The sequence below is a fragment of the Grus americana genome, chromosome 4 (genome assembly GCF_028858705.1).
Source record: "Grus americana isolate bGruAme1 chromosome 4, bGruAme1.mat, whole genome shotgun sequence".
NCBI classification, from domain to species: domain Eukaryota; kingdom Metazoa; phylum Chordata; class Aves; order Gruiformes; family Gruidae; genus Grus; species Grus americana.
This window is the reverse complement of record NC_072855.1, coordinates 6,758,318-6,779,616: the sequence shown is the minus strand read 5'-3', so window position 1 is coordinate 6,779,616 and position 21,299 is coordinate 6,758,318. Positions and strand designations below refer to the sequence as shown.

The following is a 21,299-nucleotide window of genomic DNA, read 5'->3' as shown; positions in this document are numbered from 1 at the left end:
TGGTAAAAGGAAGTAAATGAAACTTGACAGACTGAAAAGTCATCTGTGTTGACTTCAACTGCAGAGTTAGAATACCTGAGAATGGGGAGAGCGCTTGATGCTCTGTTGAAATTGAGACTGCTCAAATTATGCCACAGACTTAAGATTCACTTCCATATTTTGAATACAATGGCAAATAAAAATGTAGGCTAGTCTGAGAGCAACTGAGAGAAACAGCTATGCCACTGGATCCCTAACAGATATGCCAGATGTTAACTGTGCATTTCAGTCTTCCCCTTCACCCCATATAAATACTAAAGATTCAGGTGTTCTACCTCATAGTTTTCTGCAATGAAAGGAAACTGCTTGGGATGTAAGAACTGAGTTTTAGGGATATCAAGCCCATCTTCTCCATACAGAAACTGCACCACACTGCCATCACTATCTCGTACAGTCAGGTCATACTGAACTACCAGTCCTTCCAAATGTTTTATGATACACCTGTTCCAGAGGAAAAAAGAAAAAGAAAAAAAAAACCAAACAACAAAACCTGCTGTTAAAAAGGCTACAAAGCAACAAGGATGATATAACTCTAACACAAAAAATACTGTTTTCATTAATATCTTAAGTGCACTTAAGGTCTGATCAGGAATTGTGGAAGCTAAAAATCATACAGACATGACACACAAGTGAAAGGCATAATAATACTGCAAAGCTTTCTGCATGTTGCTCCCTCCAGTTTCCTTGGACTGAAGTGACTTAAAATGTAATAGCAAATTACTGTCTGTTTCTGCTGTCACTCTTAAACAGTTGTCTGAAAGAAGGGGGCATCCCTCCTTTAGAGCACCTCACTACCCTCTGCAACAATTAAAAAGTCCCATCTTCTTCTATATACTTGAGGTTTTCCTTGAATCAAGGTGAGGGCTACACAATGTGGCCAATAAAAAACTAGAGTTGCCTGGAATTTGTACATCTTGTAACAGGAAAAAAAGATTTCTTGTTGCTGCTGCTGCTATATACCAGAGAGAAGTTAGAGATGGTAAAGTTCCACTTGATCTACTCCTCTAAAAAGTCAGCCATAGAACAAACATTCAACACTCGGTCAAGTAAACACTTTTCTAAAAAGCAAGTACACTGAAGTTAATCTAAACAACACAGCCACTTCTTCCAGTCTACAGTACTCTAAAAAAAACCCCATAACCAAACAAACAGAAAAAAACCCCCAGCCAACCAAAAGGACCTTTCAAAGGCTCAAATTCTAAGACAAGCCTCTTACCTTTGTAGGTATCCAGAACGGCTGGTTTTGACAGCTGTATCCACAAGACCCTCCCTGCCAGCCATGCAGTGAAAGAAGAATTCCTAAACATAAGCACAATACCATCAGCATTACGCTGAGAAGTACAAGACTGGCAATTTATGTTCTTTCTCAAAAGCCATATAGGAAAGTAGGGTGAACAAAGCTTATTTACCTATAATTGCACACACTGCATTAAAATACCAAGATTTATATAAGCTTCAGTATAAGAACAAGCAGTATTAAACTTACAGAAGGTTTGATCCCAGTGAGAAATCTGCCAGTCACAAATCCTCCTGAGCTAGGGGAAAAATCGTAAGGCTGGAAACATGGCAGCGATTTGCCAGATGCCATCAGTGGGGGTCTTCGACCTTCCAACTCAATCTGGCCCAGCAAACAAGAAATCTAAATGTGGACAGGAAAAAAAGGAAACATGACTATCACTTTTCCATCCAACTTTTTGCTTGTGTGAATTCAACAATTTTTCTTAGAAAAGTGTAGTAAAAAATTTAAAGTGTTCATTAAATGTTCTTTAACTAAATGTCAACATGTTCATTAAATGTTCTTGCTACTGATGGGTAGAAAAGGCATGCAGATCTCATCTGGTCCTCATCTGGTCTTTTTAGTTATTCCAGTCCCCTGACTCATCCTCATCATTTCCATTTCCATTCTCATCCTGTATGTTTATTTCAATACAAAGAGATGTGAAACTAAAAATATCGTAAAAATTTTTTAGGTCCCTACATTACCCTCTCCACCTGTCAGCAGTGTACTAAAATCAGAACAAAAAAACCCAAAACAAAACACTCTCTCTCTCTCTTGAGCTTTGGTCATTCTCTCTCAGACACAGAATTTTAGATGGCTTTTTTATATAGCTTTTACTACTGGGTGTCTGAATTGTAGAAGGCAAAATGAGAAAGTATCCTTGCCATATCTAACAAAATCAAACTAAGATTTAGTTGTTCCTATTCAGTTGTGCAAGAAGGAAACAGAGGGGTCAGACTCCAACAGAGACCAGGAAAAGTTCTCTTTCTCCTACAGTTTGTTTGTTTGTATTATCTGCAGCATTCCTGCTAACAAGGACGTAAATCCTAATGTACTAAGAAATGATGCAAAAATAGGTGGTTATAATGGACATTAACTCTCCTCCATCACCCACTGAGGTCTTTATTACATCCTTCTAAAATTTTTCCATGCCAAGGGCCTTCATCCCCAAAGCTCAGAATAAAAATCTTGCTTTGGTGTTAGAATCATAGAATCATAGAATGGTTAGGGTTGGAAGGGACCTCAAAGATCATCTAGGTCCAACCCACCTGCTGCAGGCAGGGACACCCTCCACTAGACCACGTTGCCCAAAGCCTCATCTAACCTGGTCTTAAACACTTCCAGGGATGGGGCCTCCACAACCTCTCTGGGCAACCTGTGCCAGTGCCTCACCACTCTAACAGGGAAGAATTTCTTTCTAACATTTAATCTAAATCAACCCTCCTTCAGCTTCAACCCATTACCCCTTGTCCTGTCACTGCACTCCCTGATAAACAGTCCCTCTCCAGACTTCCTGTAGGCCCCCTTCAGAAACTGGAAAGCCACAATTAGATCTCCCTGGAGCCTTCTTTTCTCCAGACTGAACAACCCCAACTCTCTCAGCCTGTCCTCAGAGGAAAGGTGCTCCAGCCCTCTGATCAGCTTTGTGGCCCCCCTCAGAACTCTCTCCAACAGCTCCATGTGTCTCCTGTACTGGGGCCCCCAGAGCTGGACGCAGTACTGCAGGTGGGGTCTCACAAGAGCGGAGTAGAGGGGCAGGATCACCTCCCTCGACCTGCTGGTCACACCTCTTTTGATGCAGCCCAGGACACGGTTGGCTTTCTGGGCTGCAAGCGCACACTGCTGGCTCATGTTGAGCTTCTCATCAATCAATACCCCCAAGTCCTTCTCCTCGGGGCTGCTTTCAATCCATTCCTCGCCCAGCCTACAGTCGTGCTTGGGATTGTGCCGACCCATGTGCAGGACCTTGCGCTTGGCCTTGTTGAACTTCATGCGATTCGCACGGGCCCACCTCTCCAGCCTGTCAAGGTCCCTCTGGATGACATCCCTTCCCTCCAGCATGTTGACCACACCACACAGCTTGGTGTTGTTGGCAAACTTGCTGAGGGTGCACTCGACCCCATTGTCCACGTCGCCGACAAAGATGTTGAACAGTGCTGGTAGATAGCCACACAACTTCTCAATAGCTTATATTCTAGGACAAATCACATCAACGCATGTAGCTGCTAAGTGTTCTAGCTGTCGTTACCTGCATTGTATTTACAGTGGATCCTTTGGCTCCTGACTGTACCATCAACTGCAAATTGTTCTCTGGAAAGCTCCTGTGGAGACCGAGGGGCATGCAAACCTAAAGAGTTGTGGTGGGATGAAGGGAATAAAACCAAACTATTATTAATAAAATAATAAACTAAAGCAATTCCTGTTGAAGGTTTAAGAAAGTGAAATGATGAGTAAATCACAAAGATTCCTATTTATAATTTTAAAAGTGTCTTGAATATTAAGCCATTTTCTCATTCAGGAAGGAGAAGGTTGAGATGCACTGGCAAGGCAGTATGTGAAACCTCATCCTAGGGACAGATAGAAAGCTTCAACCTCCAGAACAGTCAGGCAGCTCTCATCAACATTAACTTAATAAGAAAGTCTCCAAACAAGATTAGTATACGCAGATGCCTCGATGCCAACCTTGTTAACTTCATTGTTGTAATTGTTTACTTCCTCCTTGAATTTCAGATCAACCATGTTAAAATCCCTCTGGTCTTTGCAGAGATGGGCATCCTGCCATTTCCCTTGGACCTCCTCACATGATGCTGTTTCTGGCAAATTAAGAGCAGCTCTAACAGCCTGAAAGTAAAATGTGGGGTTTTTTAGGTGCTAAGCAGACATGATTAAATAGGGTAGGATTTCAAAAATTTTTAATTATGGGAGGAAAAGAAAAATTCTGCAAGACAGACTTACTTCAATACCATGCTGGCTTGAGTTTTCAATGATTTTTTGTCTTTTGTAGTCTGCTTCAGGTTTAACCAAAATATCTTCAATCCCTGTTAAAGAGAGACAGACCACATAATGATCCAAAGTGGAAAAAGAATTGAGAAAGGAACCACATTTGGTGTCAGGGATTTTGAGAGCAAGGAGCTGGAAAAGAAATTCACAATTTAATTTAATTTAATTTAAAAGATGGGCAGATGTGGCTCTTAGGGACATAGTTTAGTGGTAGATTTGGCAGTGCTAGGTTAACGGTTGAACTTGATGATCTTAAAGGTCTTTTCCAACTTAAATGATTCTATGACTCTAACTAAAGATACAATAATTGTTAAAATCAAGCTAACTGCAGTTTGACAAGAAAAATAATTCTGTTTGACTTTTTGAGGGAGAAGGCATAGGCTGTGAACAAAACATGCAACATCAATTAAGCTAAGCACTAAGGGTGCAAAATCAACTCTTTAACTTAAGAAGTCTTAACTTCAACAGTGTCTATAAAATCTTAATCAGTGCCCTTGCACATAACAAACCTGTTACAGGCCAGCCACATCAAACTGTTTTTTCTCTTCCATCCACTTCAATGTTCCTATTAGCTGAACTTTGCAGAATCTGTTATTTCCTAGCTTTTTACAAAGGCAAACTAAAGATACAGACCCTTGTGATGACAGCACCAGGAGAACAGTTTAGAACAAACCAAAGGTTGGAACCCTAATTCCTGTAAGCTACGGAGTTCTGCAAAAGTCTCTAAAATGGTCACTAAAATGGCTGAAGCACACTATGCGTGAGGAGGGGCTGAAAGATGTGTTTGTCCTTTAGAGATACAAGGAAACAAAATTTTCTTCAAGAGGAAAATAATTTTGAGAATCAAATGCTGGCGAAGGGACCCAAAGAGGTTGTACAATCACCCTGGAGATATTTGCAACTTGACTGGACACAGCCCTGCACAAGCTCATCTGGCAGGACTTGCTTTGAGCTGGGAGCTGCGTTAGGTGACCTCCAGAAGTTCCTCCCAGGCCACATGCATAGCAGTTGTAGGGGGACAAGCGGGACACTTTACTAGTGAGTTGCACACACATTTACATGGCCCTGCCACATGTCCCTCTATCCTCACTCTTTCTGTCCAGCCCTGCTCTTTTTACCATTATAACCTTGTCTCTTCTACTTTATCTCCTTCTCGTGAACCTTATTCATCTCATCCCAGAGTCTCATTTTGCTCAGTCCCACATTACCTCATCTTCACCAAATCCCAGACTCCCGCTCCAGTCCCACTTCTCTTTTTCTAACTACCTAGTGAGCCCAGGCTCATTATCTTTGCCTAACTAGTTTTTGCACCCTGGCTCTCAAGACATATTTTGTGTGTTTTACAGTCAATTAATCACCTTCCTCACTCCAACAGATCTCTCCCTTTTTCTTGGCTCACAGCAGTTTTGGTTCCTCACTACTGCTGTCTACCACTTCACCATGCCTACCTAAATCTAAATGATCATAATGATCATATTGTGCTTTCAGATAAAAGCCAATTTAAACCCTCCTGCTGCTATATACTGTAAGTATTTCATTAGTATAAAACCATTGTGTAAAGCTCTACATGGTAATTTGAAATATTTCAAGTATTGCAAGAAGAGAGAGTACAGTGAGGGTCAAATTTTTATCTCCTGCTGAGTGCATTTTTGTGTGAGTTTCCAAAGCTATAATGAAAGTCAAACATTTACCAAAAGATTTACAGTAGAACAAGATATGCAAGACTCAACTAATAACCCTGAAAAGTTCCTCCATCTCACTTCATCTGTTGTTCTGGTTGCTGCACAACAGTTCTTTTTCAGAGAAGCAAAACCAACATAGACTCACAAGAGGTTTTGATCTAAACAAAACTTCAACACAAGACATTTAGACTGTGTACACTTTGACTAGGTGGGACTTCATGGACATACTCAAGATTATACTTTCTCTTTCCCGTTAGAAGGCCAGCTATGAACCAACCAGGAAAAAAAAAAAAAAAAAAAAAAGGTTGGTGAACAGCCATCCCACTCAAGGACAGTCTTGCAAAACTTTATTTACAGAACTTTTACATGTATTATGCACAACAATGTCTCTCATATATCTCAGGAGATGCTACACTACAGCACTAGTGAATTAGTCCTTGTGTTACTCACCCATTGTAAATCCCCTGTACAGCTGCAGATAAGCAGTAAAGAGGCGTCCTAGACACGTCAGCACTTTCCCACTAGTTTCACCTCCATAGATTTCATAGCAACAGTGGACCAGGCCATAGGCAGAGCTGCCAAAGTGAGCTTTGTCCAAGACTCCACACAGTAATTCCCCATTTCTAATAATAACCTGAAAAATAAAACACAGTTATTCAGGAAAACAGAAATTTTGATCTTCTTATGAGCTCTACAGGTTTTTCTGTGTAATCTGCATAAAAATAGGTTTAATAAAAAGTTTTAAAAGCCCACATATTGGTGAACAGTTAAATATGGTCAGATTACCTGAATATGGTCAGAATTTATAGTAGAAATAGAACTTCTAACGCAATCTGTATTTTTCCATCTATAAAGTCAAACAAGGAAGACACATGGTCTAACAAAAACAGATGGAATCCCCCTGCTTCCCTTCCCATTCCTCTACTCTATACACAATTTTATTACCATACATCCCAGCCCAGCCTCCAGAGTTGCTGCCCCAGCATACCTGAGATTCACACATTGAATCAAGACTTAGATGCCTGTTTGCAGGTCCCTTTACCCAGGCTCTTCCACCAATCTTAGCTTTCCCAGTCAAATTCAGTGGGACATGTTTTTCTGGAATGATGTTTATTAACAATGTAGAAACAACCTATAAAGAAGCAGGAAGAGTGGCAGGAACTATTTATTTCCTATATTCACGTCTCAACATAAAGAGTTTGGCCTGGAGGAGAAAAGCAATATCCTGTATGTATTTTTTCCACTGACACCAAAGCTTCAACAGCTTGGAAATCTGAAGTTTACAAGACAGGAATATCTTCTTGCTACTCCAGCCTTTGAAAGATCAATAAGCTGAGACACATAATTATTCAGAAACATAAAGCACCAAAGATTTTTTTCCAATAATGAAATATATACACATATATATTTTTTTTTTTTGGAAAAAAGTTGTATGTTGGGTTTTACAGGAAAAACTAGGGAGAGAATTTCCCTTACTCTGCTATGAGACATAATACTTGGACTGAACGTTAAACTCTCTTAAACAGTAGAAAATGAAGTACTCACTTGGGCCTCTCAGATATTACACCAACCTAATGATGACCTCAACCAAAAAGTCAAATACCAGAATATTTACCTACAACCTTTAAGTTCAGAGATTTAAAAGCACTGACTGGCATAACTCAGTTTACTACAATCAACAAATTCCTTCTCTGTTCCATGCCTGTAAACTGCACCCTTATACTTCTATCTGCAACACTGTTCAGAGCAGCAAAAAGAAGTACTATTCCAATACTGTCATTTTAAATGAAAGATGGTGCTCATAGCTCAGTAACACACACCAAGATCTACGTGGTGTTGATTAAATGATGGGATCTGGCTTTTCAGCAACCCACAGCAGCACTGGTTTAAACATTACCATTATGCTTACTTTGGCACCACCAGCATTCTTTAACCCAGTAAATTATAAACTACCTGCTTTCCTGTCCATAATCGCTGTGGTTTCATAATGGCAGGAGGAAAGATTTTAATTCTTCCTTTTTTGTCTGTTAGTCCTCGGTAAACAAGCTCCATATATTGTTCTCTGGTGAAAAAGCATCCCCGGATTGTCATGCTAACTCCAGAAATCATGTGATCCTGGATCAAGCCAGGAAGCGGCTTACCATCCTAAAGAGATTTAAAACAAAAAAAAAGGATTGGAGGCGGTAATAAATCGTGTGCTAGCAGCTCTCAAAATTATTCCAGCTGGATAAAAACACTACAGTCATTTGTAACGAACTTGTCACCACAGCACAACTCTCTACTAAATCTCTTCTGGACATTGACATTAAAAGAACAAGATTGTTTGGATGTGATGCGCTTTCTCTAGAAGAGAACAACTGAGTTTGAGTAGTTGAGAAGCAGGTAACAATGCCACAACAAGAATCTGTTGAGAAAGAGCAGGACTGGCAACAAGTGGAGACAGAAAAGGAATGGGGAATAAATGAAAAATAAGTAAAAATAATTAAAAAAAATAAAATCAATCTATCATTAGACAAAACAAAAAATATCAAACAATGTGGAGGAATAGATTTATCTGATAGTTGTACTTACCTTTGGAACTAGATATTGTTCATCAGTAAAGGCTAAGGTGTAGGCCTCTGCTCTACCCAGCTCACTCTGTGGAAAATGGGCGTTCATTTCATCACCATCAAAATCAGCATTGTAAGCCTTGCAGTTGGCATAGTGAAGCCTCAGCACTTTTTCTCCAGGCAGGATTCGGGCCCGGTGAGCTTGGATGGAGGGTCTATGAAGAGTGGGCTGGCGGTTCAGTAAAAGGACATCTCCATTCTTAATATGTCGACATACCTGCAAGAGAATTCTGGTTGCTGCCTATAAGGCATTTCCATGCATGCCTCTGAAAAGGTTGCATCTTAAAATATACACACATCCAAACCATTTTATTTCTAGTATTAATGTCCTGCGCAAAAGAGATTCTTTATAAGAGAATCAAGACGGCTTGCCCCTGAACACCCTCTGCTCTCCACCAAACCACACTCTAAGGCTGCATATCCTCCATTAACTCCCACAAACCACAGTGATGAAACCAAGTTAACAGCATGCAAGCCACACTCTATCAATCTCTTTAATCCCTATATTGCCAAGGGAGAGGAGACTGAAAAAGAAAGAAAATTATGCCGTTTGCAAATGAGAGAATAAACTATTTATCCAAGGCCCATTGGGCTGAATTGATAATACCTGTCACGATACACTCAGCACTCAACATCCTAGAATAAAGTAATAATATGACCCAGTAGCTGAAGCAGAGGTCAAGGAACTCCAAGTTACAATTTGAGGTTTGAGTACAACACACTATATTCCTATCTAGAACAGTCTCTCTCAAAACAGTCTATTTTTAATTTCTCTGTCAGTAATACCCATATATCCATTTAAGTGATTATCAATGGGAATATGATAAGCTGTTTGTACAGTCTAAGTGGTTACATTTACCTCTGTGAGAGGTTCTGAGAGATCTGACATCACAAAAATACTCAGTCTTAAACATTAAATCTCTACCACACCTCTATTCGAGACAGGGGTATACATAACAGACATTGCAAAAGGACTATTCATCACCAAAACTTTTGCCCTAGCAGCTAAATAATAAGTTCTCAACTCTTGCAAGGGATGAAGATACAGTTATTAAGAAGTTGCAAAGGCTGATTAAGTCGTAGCACAGAAAACTGAAACCCTCCAGCAGCTCCAATGAAACAACTGGTGTAAGCACTAAGCATGTCACAAATGTAGATGTCTCTACAAACAGATGCATATCAGTGTGGTTATTTCTTGTTTTGTCATCTGTACAATGAGATGGTGATGGGAAGATGGATCACAGGTTACAGCAGTCAGCTAAAACACAGACCACTCCTCCCCTGGTTAGGGCCACTACCAGCACGGCTGACAGAACAGAGGACTCTGCTTCATACATATCCACTCCACTTCTGGAAGACGTCACATCAACTGCCTGCATTGTACCTACTCTACAAGTATACTGAATTTTAGCCTACCACCAAAAAACTGCTCCAAGTACAGAACCTATCTAATATTTCTAGAGGAGAGGAAAAAAAAAATAATAGAATTTGCTGAGAAGGATGGGGAGGCAAAGGGACATAAAAGCATAAGATGAAAGCAGTATTTTATCTTCCATACTGCTAAGACTTCCCAAGAATACTCAGCTGCAAAGAAAGACTACTCTGCATCTTGGCAAGATGAATGTCACGTACTGAATATTAAGACGAGTAAAATTCAGGATGGAAAAATGCTTTTTAGAATTTGAATAAGTATCAAGATTTTCTTCCCACCCCTCAACTTTTTCTCAGCCACCTACTAAAAGACAAGATAACCCTGCCCTGCAAGTCTTTGTGAGTGGGCCCATTGGAATCACTAGCAAGGCCAGTATTATTATTATTATTTAAAAAAAACCACCACAGGTGTAGGAGGGCTGTGACAAGCCCTTTGTCGTACTCACAATCTTTAGTCCTGACTGGGGCGCGCCTGAAGAAGGAGTGAGGAGTTGCTTAGCTATAGCTTCCCTCTGGGTCAGGCTGCTTGCACTCAGCACTGTCCAAGATCCATCTTCGTTAATGACCATGGAGGCCCCAGGGTGAACCTTTGGGCCGTTTATGACAGCCTGCCTCAGCTCTTTGACATTCCAGGGAGTGACTGGCTGAGGATAAGTCAGTTTGGTAGCAAATACCTAGACAGGAGGAAAAAGAGGAGAGAAATATCAAGTTGTTCAACTTTGGCTTAAAACAGTACTAAGTCACTGAGAAAATAGTGTCAAATGTTAACTCATACAATGTAAACATAAATTACTTTAAGCTGTTGGATGCATCTCCTTCTCAATCTACCAAATAAATGTATTTCTGTTTTAAAATCCTCTACCATGAGAATAGAAATTATGTTCTTCTTATGATTTTCTACTGCAGTAGAAAAAGAAAACTCAATTAGCAACTAAAAAAAAAGAAAGCATAATTTTAGATTCTGTAAACAGACAAATACGGAGAAAAAGCCCATTATCACCAGGGCCACTACTCGCAGATAGGCAAGCAGAAAAGATGATATAAAGAAAAGCTCCAATTCAGGCTTGGTGTCATCTCTGTGGTTAAAAATCATTAAGGACGAATGAAGTTGGTGATGTTGTTATGCCCTGTTCTTAATGGCCGCCATAGCTGTTGCAAGATACACTGTACAAAGACCACAGGAGAAACAGATCTACTTAGAAAGTTTGCACCAAGTCATAATACCAGGAAGCAAGAACAGCTGCTTCTTTTTTTTAATCCTCTTTCCCAGATGTGGCATTCAGTGTAATGGGAAGAATTTCCTGCTCTTCAGTGCTCCTTCTTTATCAACACATGGTGGTAACATATAGCTATGATGCACTGGGGACGAAAGAGTCCAGATGAGTCAGAACATCTCTACACTTTAAACTGTTTGCTATGTAGCTGAAAGTGGTACAGTGTAGTTTAGTCCCCAGCTGCACCAAAAAGAAACACTCCTTTATTTATTCTTACCATAGGAACGCCAATCTCATTGGTACCAATGTACATATCTGGACAAATGACTGATCGAGCAGCAAAATCGACGCGCTTTCCCATCATGTGCTTGCGGAACAATCCTTCCTTTTTCTCCAATAGCTTTGAAAACAGAAGTAAATTATTAAAATGTGAAAGGATGCAACACCAAGACAGATTCTCCAGATATTACAGTGATGAGTATCATGAAAACGCCAACATACTAACCACAAATATTTCACCTTTTCCTTACTCCATCAACTTCTCGTTTTAACTGTCTGTGACACAAAAAGTTTCTAAGATTCTGCCTGCTACCCACCTGACGAATACCAGGGTATTTTTCTGTCATTAGTTTGTCCATGTCACTATCAAATACAATGTTGACATGGCTCTGAAGACGAATCCAAGCGTTGTACAGCTTATCTGCAATGGTCTGTCCTGGAATCATCGTCAGGACAGAATGGTCCAGAGGTTCATTATTCTCTCCTGTTTCCTACAGAAACAGAAATTAAAAAAAACACAAACCAAAACCAAACAACTATTAACAATGTAAACTTAACTTTCAAATTATTACAACCAAGTGCCTCGGACAGGTCTGCTGTCAAGCTTTATAAACTGACTTGGATGGAAGATCTCCAAACAGCACAGCTACATATACCAGTGGGATTTTAAAAGATGATTGCTAATCAATCATCTTCTGATAAGTGACATTCCTCTTTCCAAATTAGATATTACTGGTGAGTCAGTCTGTGCTACGAATCACCATGCTACCAGAATGTCCTATTCTTAGATAAAAATAATGTAAATCCAAGAGCTTTCATCACCTACATCACTTTGTTTTCACGGTCTGAAAGTCAGTATACCAGTCACATCCAAAACACATTAATCTTCTGTCACGCCAAACATTTTAAGAACATATCTCCACCTAGTGGCTAAATTCTGAGTAACTAAAAATGTTTTCAAAGTGGTTTACACTTAGGATGTAAATCAAGTTCAGCTGAAACTAAGTCGGGTATCAAAGAACCCTCTATAATACAATTCAAGAACAAATACGAAGAGAGGCACAGTGACATACATTATTATTTACCACTCTATGACCACATGAACTCATCAGTAGTAAACAAGCATTGTTACTAATCAATGTTATTTGTGAGTTTTCTGGTTTTATTTAGACATCAATGGTCAAAACCAACCACGATCACAATTGGCTCTACTAGGCTTAGAAGATAAAGTGGCTTTTTTCCCCCCATAATTTTTCATTCAACGAGATGCTGGAAAAGTTTTATTATGAACTGTTCCTGCTGTCCATATTTCATTCTCCAGTAACAGGAGCCCGTTATGTCTCACGTACAGTACTCTAATACAAAAACCATGACTGAAGGAATCTGTGTAAAATGTTTTCCCCTTTGCACCAGGCAGGTTAGTGGAAAGAGGCACGAGAAAAAAAAACGAAAAACAAACAAACAAAAAAAACCCTATGGAGAACATCTCCAACAGCCCAGGCAAAAGCTGCTATTGGAACAGTTTAAATGGGACCCTACCTGAACTCAATCCACATATCCAAAAAGCAAAGAATAAGATAACCAGCAAATCTTACTGTTTGGATTTCTTCTTCTGTAATTTTTATTGGCTGACATTGCTCTTTTGCCATGAAAACCAAGAGCTTCCGTATCATTCTGGCATCTTTCATGACAGCCTGCAAGTTCACTGTCTGACCATTTGTAAACAGTCGGTCTCCAACACGATTTACGGGACGATATCTACAGCAGATCAAAATTACTTTAGAAGATTAAAGCCACCGAAAAGTAGCATGATACATCTTAAACATTCTCAGCTAAGTCTTCATTGCATGAAAAATAATCCCTATAAACTAACAATGAGCATTTAAAGGTTCATATATTTTACTAGGACAGTCATAAAAGAGGAATGATTCCTTAGCAAGAAATTCTACCAGTACTACACAGTTATAATAGTCTATAATAATTTAAAATACTAATACTAAAATACATTTTTTATAATTAATATTTCAGTCCTCTAACAAACTCATTTGAAATTATAATAAAATTTATCATCAGTTACTGCTGTGATTTTCTAAATTTTCTTAACACTCCACTGACACTTTAGCAGACCAGTGTCTGTACTATAGGTGTTTGCATCTCTGACTCCTGCAAACAGTATGCGCTAAAACCCACGATTTCTAGAAAAGTTTTTTTGGGGATATCTTACCTTGAGGGCGGAACCACAAGTAGATCTAAAAAAAACATGTCTGGACTGAATCCTGAACTCTCATGGGGATCCATCCCAGGGAAGAGAGAACGCAAAAAGAAACCTAAAAAGATACCATAGAAAAAATAAACTCATTATCAGTGCTGTTGTTTGGGAATCCAAACCCTCAGATGCATTTGGTCAATGAAGCCAAAAGCATCTGCTAAGTTAAATATGAGCAAGCTTGTTTAAAATAAAAACATTTAGGTATACTTTCGAAAGAATTGCCATTGTTGGTTTTGGTCACATAAATTATTTTTTACAAACAACTCTAAGCAGAAATATAGTGTAGAGCAAAAGAAAAAAAAACCAAAAACCAAAAAACAGAACAGCAGGAAGAAACAGTTTCCAGCTACTAGCTGTGACTGATACGTGAAACTGCTTTGGGTTTTCCCGCCAGCTGCAGACAGATTCAGGGCACAGGGAACTCAAAAGAAGAGACCACCAAATACATTCTCAGTCTTTAATCAACGTAACTGTGGGGAATATTAAGCACAGAACCATATGAACACCAAATTCTCTGTAAACAACAATTGTGATTTGTGGGAAGCCACAATTTGAGAATAGCTGATCAAACTATTCATTGAATCCCGCTCTCTCCATTCACTAGCTACCAGTCCTCCTGTCACAAAATCTACCTTGCAGCCAGGAGCCTTTAACAATGGCAAAGATTTGACAAGGAGTTCATATGGCAACATTTGCAGACTTTGTCCACTAAATGATACAAAAACAAAGTAACGTTGCTCTTAACAACCATTAATTACCTTCATTCTTCCACAGAGCCAGGATGTATTCCTTGGCAGTCATCGGTGTCAGGTATCCTCTCTTCCCTAACTGGCTTTCATCAATAGCTGAAAAATAAAAAATAAAAAAATATATAAAATATTTATTTTGAAAAAATCATAAGAGGCTACTTTGAAAGTTGTTTTTTTTTTTCTTATAGCAAAAAAATAAGTGCTTCCAGCTCAGAGAAGGAATGGAAATACATACAAAATATACTGGCCGACATGTACATTAAAATATTATTAACATGTTTGCTTTGGGGATATAAAATTAACTGAAATAAGAGTCTTCCTAGTATGGAAAAATAAGCCATTTCTGTGACTAAGGAATACAAATATAAGTAACTGAAACAAAACTCAACATCTAAAGTCTATGTTTTGTTTGATTAATGGTGAGCTGGACCTCTTCTTCAAATGATCTCATCCACTGATCAAAACACAAATCAAAAGTCAACCTACAGCTGGTGAACATGAAGTGGGATTCAAGTACTACCAGTGAGGTCAAGGTTCCCATGAAATACCCAGCTGGATGAGACAATAGTGACAGTCAGCAATCCATCTACAAGGTAGAGTCTGGGCTAGCTGCATTTTGGCGAGAAAGGAAAACATGTGGTTTTGCTACTGAAAAGCAGAAAGATTTTTTTTTTAAGCCAGAGATTCTCAATTTCCACTCCTCTTGCAGGCCAGGCCTTCATGTCCCAGGGAAGCCAGAGTACACAGCTTGAGGAAAAACAATTCTCCCATGACCTCAGCTCAAGTTTCCTACTGTTCTTTTGGCTTAGGTCCAGAAATACAGATTTTTTCCACACTGAAACTTCAATTCCCCATTCCTTTACATAGAAACCCTTTCCATCCTGTAAACATGAATGCATCAATGCCAAGGCTAAAAGTACTGCCTCCAAGACTCAATACAATGAACAACCACGACACACACTATGCAAAATGTACATTATTGTTTAGTCCATCCCATTTCAGAAGATGTTAAGACTTCACTGAAATTAAAGTAACCAGGAGGTGTTACAGCCTTGGTTTTTGAACATGGACAGGAGGAAGACATTTCCTACCTGTACTTCAGCTGCGATTGTTAACAGAAACTGCGAGAACATGCCTGGTTTTGAAGCTGAGGTAAGGCAAGGTTCGAAATCTGGCAACTCATCAGACCCTCCAGAACAACTATTTTCAGTAGCATAACAAAACGTCCCCAAACTTTGGACAGTCCTAAAGGGGCTTAAATAAAAAACCCGAAGTAGCACCCTGCAATTTAATGGAGTGACATCATAGTTGTCACTCAAAAGTAGTGACACTGGGATATGCAAACTTTCCTGCCTTTGTTGGATGTGTTACAGATAGCACGCCAAAGCAGAGATAGGACCTTTCTGCTTTAAAACCCACCACTGACATTGTGCTTCTTCAGCCACAACTCCAGAGATTTCATTTAGTATTTAAACCACAGAGTAGCAAACAGAATAAGCTCTCTATATAAATCTTTTCTATGGGTTAAATAACTCACACACAAATCCACTTCAATTCTTCTTTTCCTGACATACAAACACTCAAAGCTGCAAAAGCACAGGCGGCTTACAAATGAAGAAATTCAAGGGAGTTGGGTACTCCTGTACTGCTGAGCTTATTGTTTTATTTAATTTTTTTATAAATGAGTCACAAGTGCATAGTCAATGCTAGGAATCTGTGCACCTTAAGTACAGGAAAATAAGTGCAAACATATTTGAGTAGAAGACAAATATTTTACCTGCTGGCTCACCCAGAACGCCTTCCTCTCCTGACTTATGGTACACAGTAGAAGGATATGTTACTATCAGCTTAGTGTTGTGCTCTTTTCGCACTAGTGATCTCTTAGATCTCAAAGGGGAAAAAAAACAAAACAGGAAAGGCAGATAAAAGTTAATACAAATGATCACAATATTTAACTTTACACCAGCTGTTTACTTCCTCATGTAATTAAACTTACTTGCAGTTTGGACATTTCTTTGAACTCATATGTGCTTTCCAGAACTGTGCTATCAGTTTATTTCTACACTCGCATACATTTTTGACCTGATTAAAAAAAAAAAAGACTTAATAAAATAAATTAAAACATTTGATATGAAGAATTCATTAAACACTACAGAATTAACATTAACTATCAACACGAACATTATTAGCATCAATGCACACACATCCTTGTACTGATTTAATTCATGCCTTGATCTCTACGGTTCTTCCATCGTTTTCCCGTATTTGCTGGAAACTTACACCCCTCAATGCTCACCAAAGTCCTTTTTAAATTAATTTCATAAATAGTCTTTATTTTTCAAATCAGTACTGAATTTTAAAGCTTTTCTCTAATGATGATTTAAGAAGGTAGAAGATTGATAGAAATCACTTCTTTTGACTGCTCATAAATGTATGATTTACAAAGTGCTTAACGTTAGTTTTGAAACAAGTGATTAAGGAATTAAAACTGGCTTATAAATAAATCTGCTCTAAGATATTAGACCTTTAAGTATCTTTTTCGCTGGTATTTTCCTTTAGCTAACAACATACATTAATGGGAACGAGAATTTAATTATAATTACATTATTCTTTCTAAAAATTTCACTGTAAGTAATTCTGTAAACTTGCTGGATGCATGAGTTCTCAAAAAATGTTCTGCAGCTCAGAATGGCAGGAGCATCATACAGAGAAGTATCAACATCTGTAGGTAATGTACTGACAGCAGTATCAGATGATTTTTGTATGATATTTACACCATCAAACATTTCCTGACACAAAGTGTATTTTCCAGAAACCTAATAGTTATAGTAACAGGAAATAAAACCTTTTTAAGCTTAATTTCAGACATTTCACCCAGAAAGCTCTCTAAATATAACACAGTTCAGAACTCCAGGACAAAATTTAGAGTCTACAGAGTTCAAGACAGACTTTCTTCTGCACGTTACTATTTTAAGAGGACAAAACCTGAGATCACAGGAGAAGCACTGATTGTACTTACATTTGAACACTGATCTTTTATTTCATAACTTTGTAATATTTCCTGAACATGGTGATTCAACTCTTCTTCAATTTCTGAACCTGTTGCATCTGCACATTGCTCTAAAAACTAAAAGAAACAGAATAAAAGAAATTGGGATAGCTCTATAGTTACAGGACTATCAACTCAAAAAAGAATGGAGAAATACACAGTACTTGCCCTGTTCAGAATAACTTCAAGATCATGGACAGCATGAAGCAATCCTTTCTCCAGAACTTTCAGCTGACTTAGCAGTAAGTGAACCACAGCTCGAGTACATGTCAGCATGTGACAATTTAAACAAGAACCTCGAATAAGAAGGTATAATTTCTGGGAAGAAAAGGGGAAAAAAGTTATTCTGGTAGACGTACTAGCTTGCTTGCACAGTAAGCAAGTAGATAAGAGTTGTCTGAACTTAAAGAAAGTGCTACTATAACTGAGAAATTAGACTAATTGTTAAACTTAATCATGAAGAATTGGACTGAAAAAAAAATTTCTTTCAACCACACAAACACATATGCAAAGCATGATATGTAGACAAACTATCTGCAGGCCAGCTACATAACAGATACAGGAAAAGCCTGTGATATCTACAGAAACTCTGGGACCAAGGCTGCTCTTACACAGCACTGTGATTACAGCTTCTAACAGCGTGTCCTGTAAAGGGCAATGTGGTACCCAAAACTCCACACTTGTAAAATTAAATGTTCTGGTCACAATTACTGTCTGTGTCCCTCAAGATTCTTCATGCAACCATATTCTCCTCAAGCTTCAGGGAAAATATCGGTGTTTTTTATTATTCAGTGTAGCTCTGCACACAACTCACTCTATACGCACAGAGCACCAGTGGCCTGAAAACTAGGAATTACTTCACCATGGTTTTGTTCCTTGGTCAAATAAAAGTATTTTACTTCACAGCTGGGACAAGACTATAAGTAGGATTGACTTCATCTAACTTCAGTAATCTGCAAGTGAAGTTTTCAGTCTCAATTAGTAGCCTATGCAGGAGCCAGCTACTGTAAATGGGGAGACTGGCACAGAATCATAGAATGGTTTGGGTTGGAAGGGATCTCAAAGATCATCTAGTTCCAACTCCCCCTGCCATGAGCATCTCAGGAGGGAAATTCATCTCAGCTCAGGTTCCTGTTATACGCTAGATGAATCTTCCTCTGCAAATAGCCCACTCCTCAGACTCCAGATGGAGCTAAAAGGTACTAATCAGATTAGACATCTAACTTTCAGAAGACCAAAATAATGCAAATCCTACCCTTAATGCCAGGAATCCTTTTATATTTGAAAGAGGAGCCTTTGAAAAAACACCCACATGGAGCACTTAGGAGAAATGTGCAGTTTGACCATCATGAGTAGCTTTTGCAACACCTGCCCTGAAAGACCTGCACACGAAACCAAATCTCTGCTCTACATTAGGTATCCCACATATCATGTACATGCAACAGTTGTAAAGCTATGAGAAGCACATGTCTGACTTCCAGATGCAAGAAATCTTGACAGCCTTTTATGATGAAAATTGATGTATTTTCATATAGCCTACCATTTTTCAACTCCCTGCGGCTGCCAAACTTACAACACTATATTCTTCCATTTACTTGGCATACATATTATGTCACTCAGCATATTGCTGGCTAGGTTCTTGGGTTTTAACCACATTGATCTAGTTTTCTGGAATAAATTACTCTGGATTAAGAGGACCTACTGGGCAGAATGTACAACACAGCTATTTGGAGCTCAAACCAGAAAGCACTTGGAGATCCTAGGACAAAAGTAGGTAGCTGCTCATGTAAGTTTGTAATAGTAGTTTAAAGGAAGCAATTAATATTTTTTACTGTGCCATCCATTTAAATAAGGCACGAGACTCTGCAGTTAGCCATATAGTTTAGTAATCAACATTCCTCCTTGTTTGTCAATAATGACTAAAATAAGCTACAACAAAGTGTACATTTTGCAAAAGTCTAAGGAGTCTATTTGTACTCAACTATCACGATGCAACAAACTTTTTCTACTACATCTCCTGTTATTGCAGTAGACCTACACTTAAATTAAGAGACAAGACAGATCTTGGCACTTTTACTGTTTTCAAGGGCTATACTATGACCACTGTCACCCGTTTCACTAGCAAGACAACAATTAATCATACATACATCAAAAAACAGAGGATTGTAGACAGTCAGGGGCAGTTCTATGTGGCCAAAATGACCAGGGCAGTTGCTGAAGTTCTGCATGCAAGTTGCACACACTTCTTTGGAGTCTGGAGGTCCCAAAGCCATGTCATACAGTCCATTAATGGCTGGATTCCCCACATTGTCCAAATACTGAGGATTTGTTATAGGTTTTACACTCAGTTTCCTGAAGATGAAAGAAAAGAACAAAAATCAGTGGCAGCAAACAGCCACATGATATACACTTGAATGGTACAACTAGCATTGACATGTATATCTACAGTATCTTTTTGTTAATAAAAACATGTTTTTGAGGGCACTTTGCACATGCAATGGGAATTTCTGTATCATTAAAGTCATTGTCTGGGTACAATCATTCACACCACCATAAATATTTCTTTTACATCTTTAGCCGTTATATTAACAAGTCAAGTAATTTTGTCTGCATGTCCTCTCAAGCACTGAGAGAGGTACAAAAACCAACAAAAACGCCTAGACAATGACAGCTGCATGCCCATGACTATACACAGTGCTAACATCATGCCAACACTAAAGAAATGGTGACAGCTCTCTACAACTCCAGGAGAGACAACCTGCTGGAAAAAGCTGCAAAAAAACCCTCTGCGACAAAGATCTCAGCTCTGCAATACTGACATTGGTGCTAAAATAAGCTGAACGTTTTTCCCTTTCTAAAACTAGCAAGGTCTCTTCCGTGCCAGACACTCAGGATCAGACCCCAGGCCAGGTTCCCAGGAGTGTGCCCACCAAGGAACAAGCCCAGCCTTACCGGCACATGGCTCCTCCAGGCTCTGACAGGCCCTGCTGGGCTGAGGCGCAGGGGGTGGGGGGAAGCCAACACACCCCTTCAGGGGAAGTCCTCCAAGAGAGCTGCACCCTGCGGCCTCTGCCCCTGGCAGCACATGGAAATGGGCATCCTCCTCCCCTCTCCACTGCCAGCGGGGGGCTCTCAGAGGACCGGGACCGCCTCCCTGTCTCCTCACAGACCTTTCTGCCCAGCACCCCTTGGTCCCACACAAGATACTCTCCCCTACTTCCTACTCCTCCAAGACCTCCAGCGTCCCCAGGCTACGCAACAGGTCTGAGAGCCCATCAGAGAGTCCAGCAGCCCCCTAACCCTCAACAACCAGGGGTACTCCGTTGCCGCCATCCCAGTGGCTGGTGAGGGCCACGGCGCAGCCGGACCACAAGTCCCAGCAGGCAGTGCGCCTACAGCCCGCCGAGGCCTGCCGGCCTCCTGGCACAGAGCACGCCGGGAGTTGTAGTCCCCAACAGCACCCACAAGGCGGGTGAAGAGGACAACCCACCGCCTGCTGTGGATCCTCACCTGATCTCCTCGGCCGTGTATATCCCGAAGGAGACCCCAACCAGCCGCCGCCACGGCACCACTTTCGGCGGCCTCATGGTGAACGAGCCGACACTTCACCCCACTCTACAGCCGAAGCTGCTGCGCCATGGGAAGCACCACGCGGTCCCGGCGGCGGGAGGTAGGCGGGGCCGGGCGACACCACTGCCG

The 21,299-nt window shown here is 39.9% G+C and overlaps 1 protein-coding gene across 4 annotated transcripts in view; it reads right to left on the bottom strand.

Annotated features, from left to right (window-relative positions):
- POLR1A (RNA polymerase I subunit A) overlaps positions 1-21,281 on the bottom strand; it is a 52,621-nt gene extending 31,340 nt beyond the window's left edge. For 2 of the 4 annotated variants that reach the window (XR_008576908.1, XM_054824334.1), the window contains exons 1-22: positions 21,111-21,281; positions 19,748-19,952; positions 17,769-17,918; positions 17,571-17,678; positions 16,548-16,633; positions 16,329-16,438; positions 14,561-14,647; positions 13,758-13,860; positions 13,129-13,291; positions 11,851-12,024; positions 11,532-11,654; positions 10,487-10,714; positions 8,572-8,826; positions 7,954-8,145; positions 6,989-7,132; positions 6,451-6,634; positions 4,274-4,356; positions 4,001-4,159; positions 3,567-3,665; positions 1,526-1,678; positions 1,256-1,338; positions 315-480 (exon numbers count right to left, since the gene is read on the bottom strand). Coding sequence is in view for 3 of the 4 variants with exons in the window: in XM_054824334.1 (XP_054680309.1) it covers positions 315-480; positions 1,256-1,338; positions 1,526-1,678; positions 3,567-3,665; positions 4,001-4,159; positions 4,274-4,356; positions 6,451-6,634; positions 6,989-7,132; positions 7,954-8,145; positions 8,572-8,826; positions 10,487-10,714; positions 11,532-11,654; positions 11,851-12,024; positions 13,129-13,291; positions 13,758-13,860; positions 14,561-14,647; positions 16,329-16,438; positions 16,548-16,633; positions 17,571-17,678; positions 17,769-17,918; positions 19,748-19,952; positions 21,111-21,187 (3,132 nt within the window). In the remaining variant the exon portion in view is untranslated. Of the gene's footprint in view, positions 1-314; positions 481-1,255; positions 1,339-1,525; positions 1,679-3,566; positions 3,666-4,000; positions 4,160-4,273; positions 4,357-6,450; positions 6,635-6,988; positions 7,133-7,953; positions 8,146-8,571; positions 8,827-10,486; positions 10,715-11,531; positions 11,655-11,850; positions 12,025-13,128; positions 13,292-13,757; positions 13,861-14,560; positions 14,648-16,328; positions 16,439-16,547; positions 16,634-17,570; positions 17,679-17,768; positions 17,919-19,747; positions 19,953-20,552; positions 20,901-21,110 lie in introns of those variants that run through there. The other 2 variants (XM_054824335.1, XM_054824336.1) reach the window with 2 other exon arrangements.
- Positions 21,282-21,299: the final 18 nt, after the last annotated feature.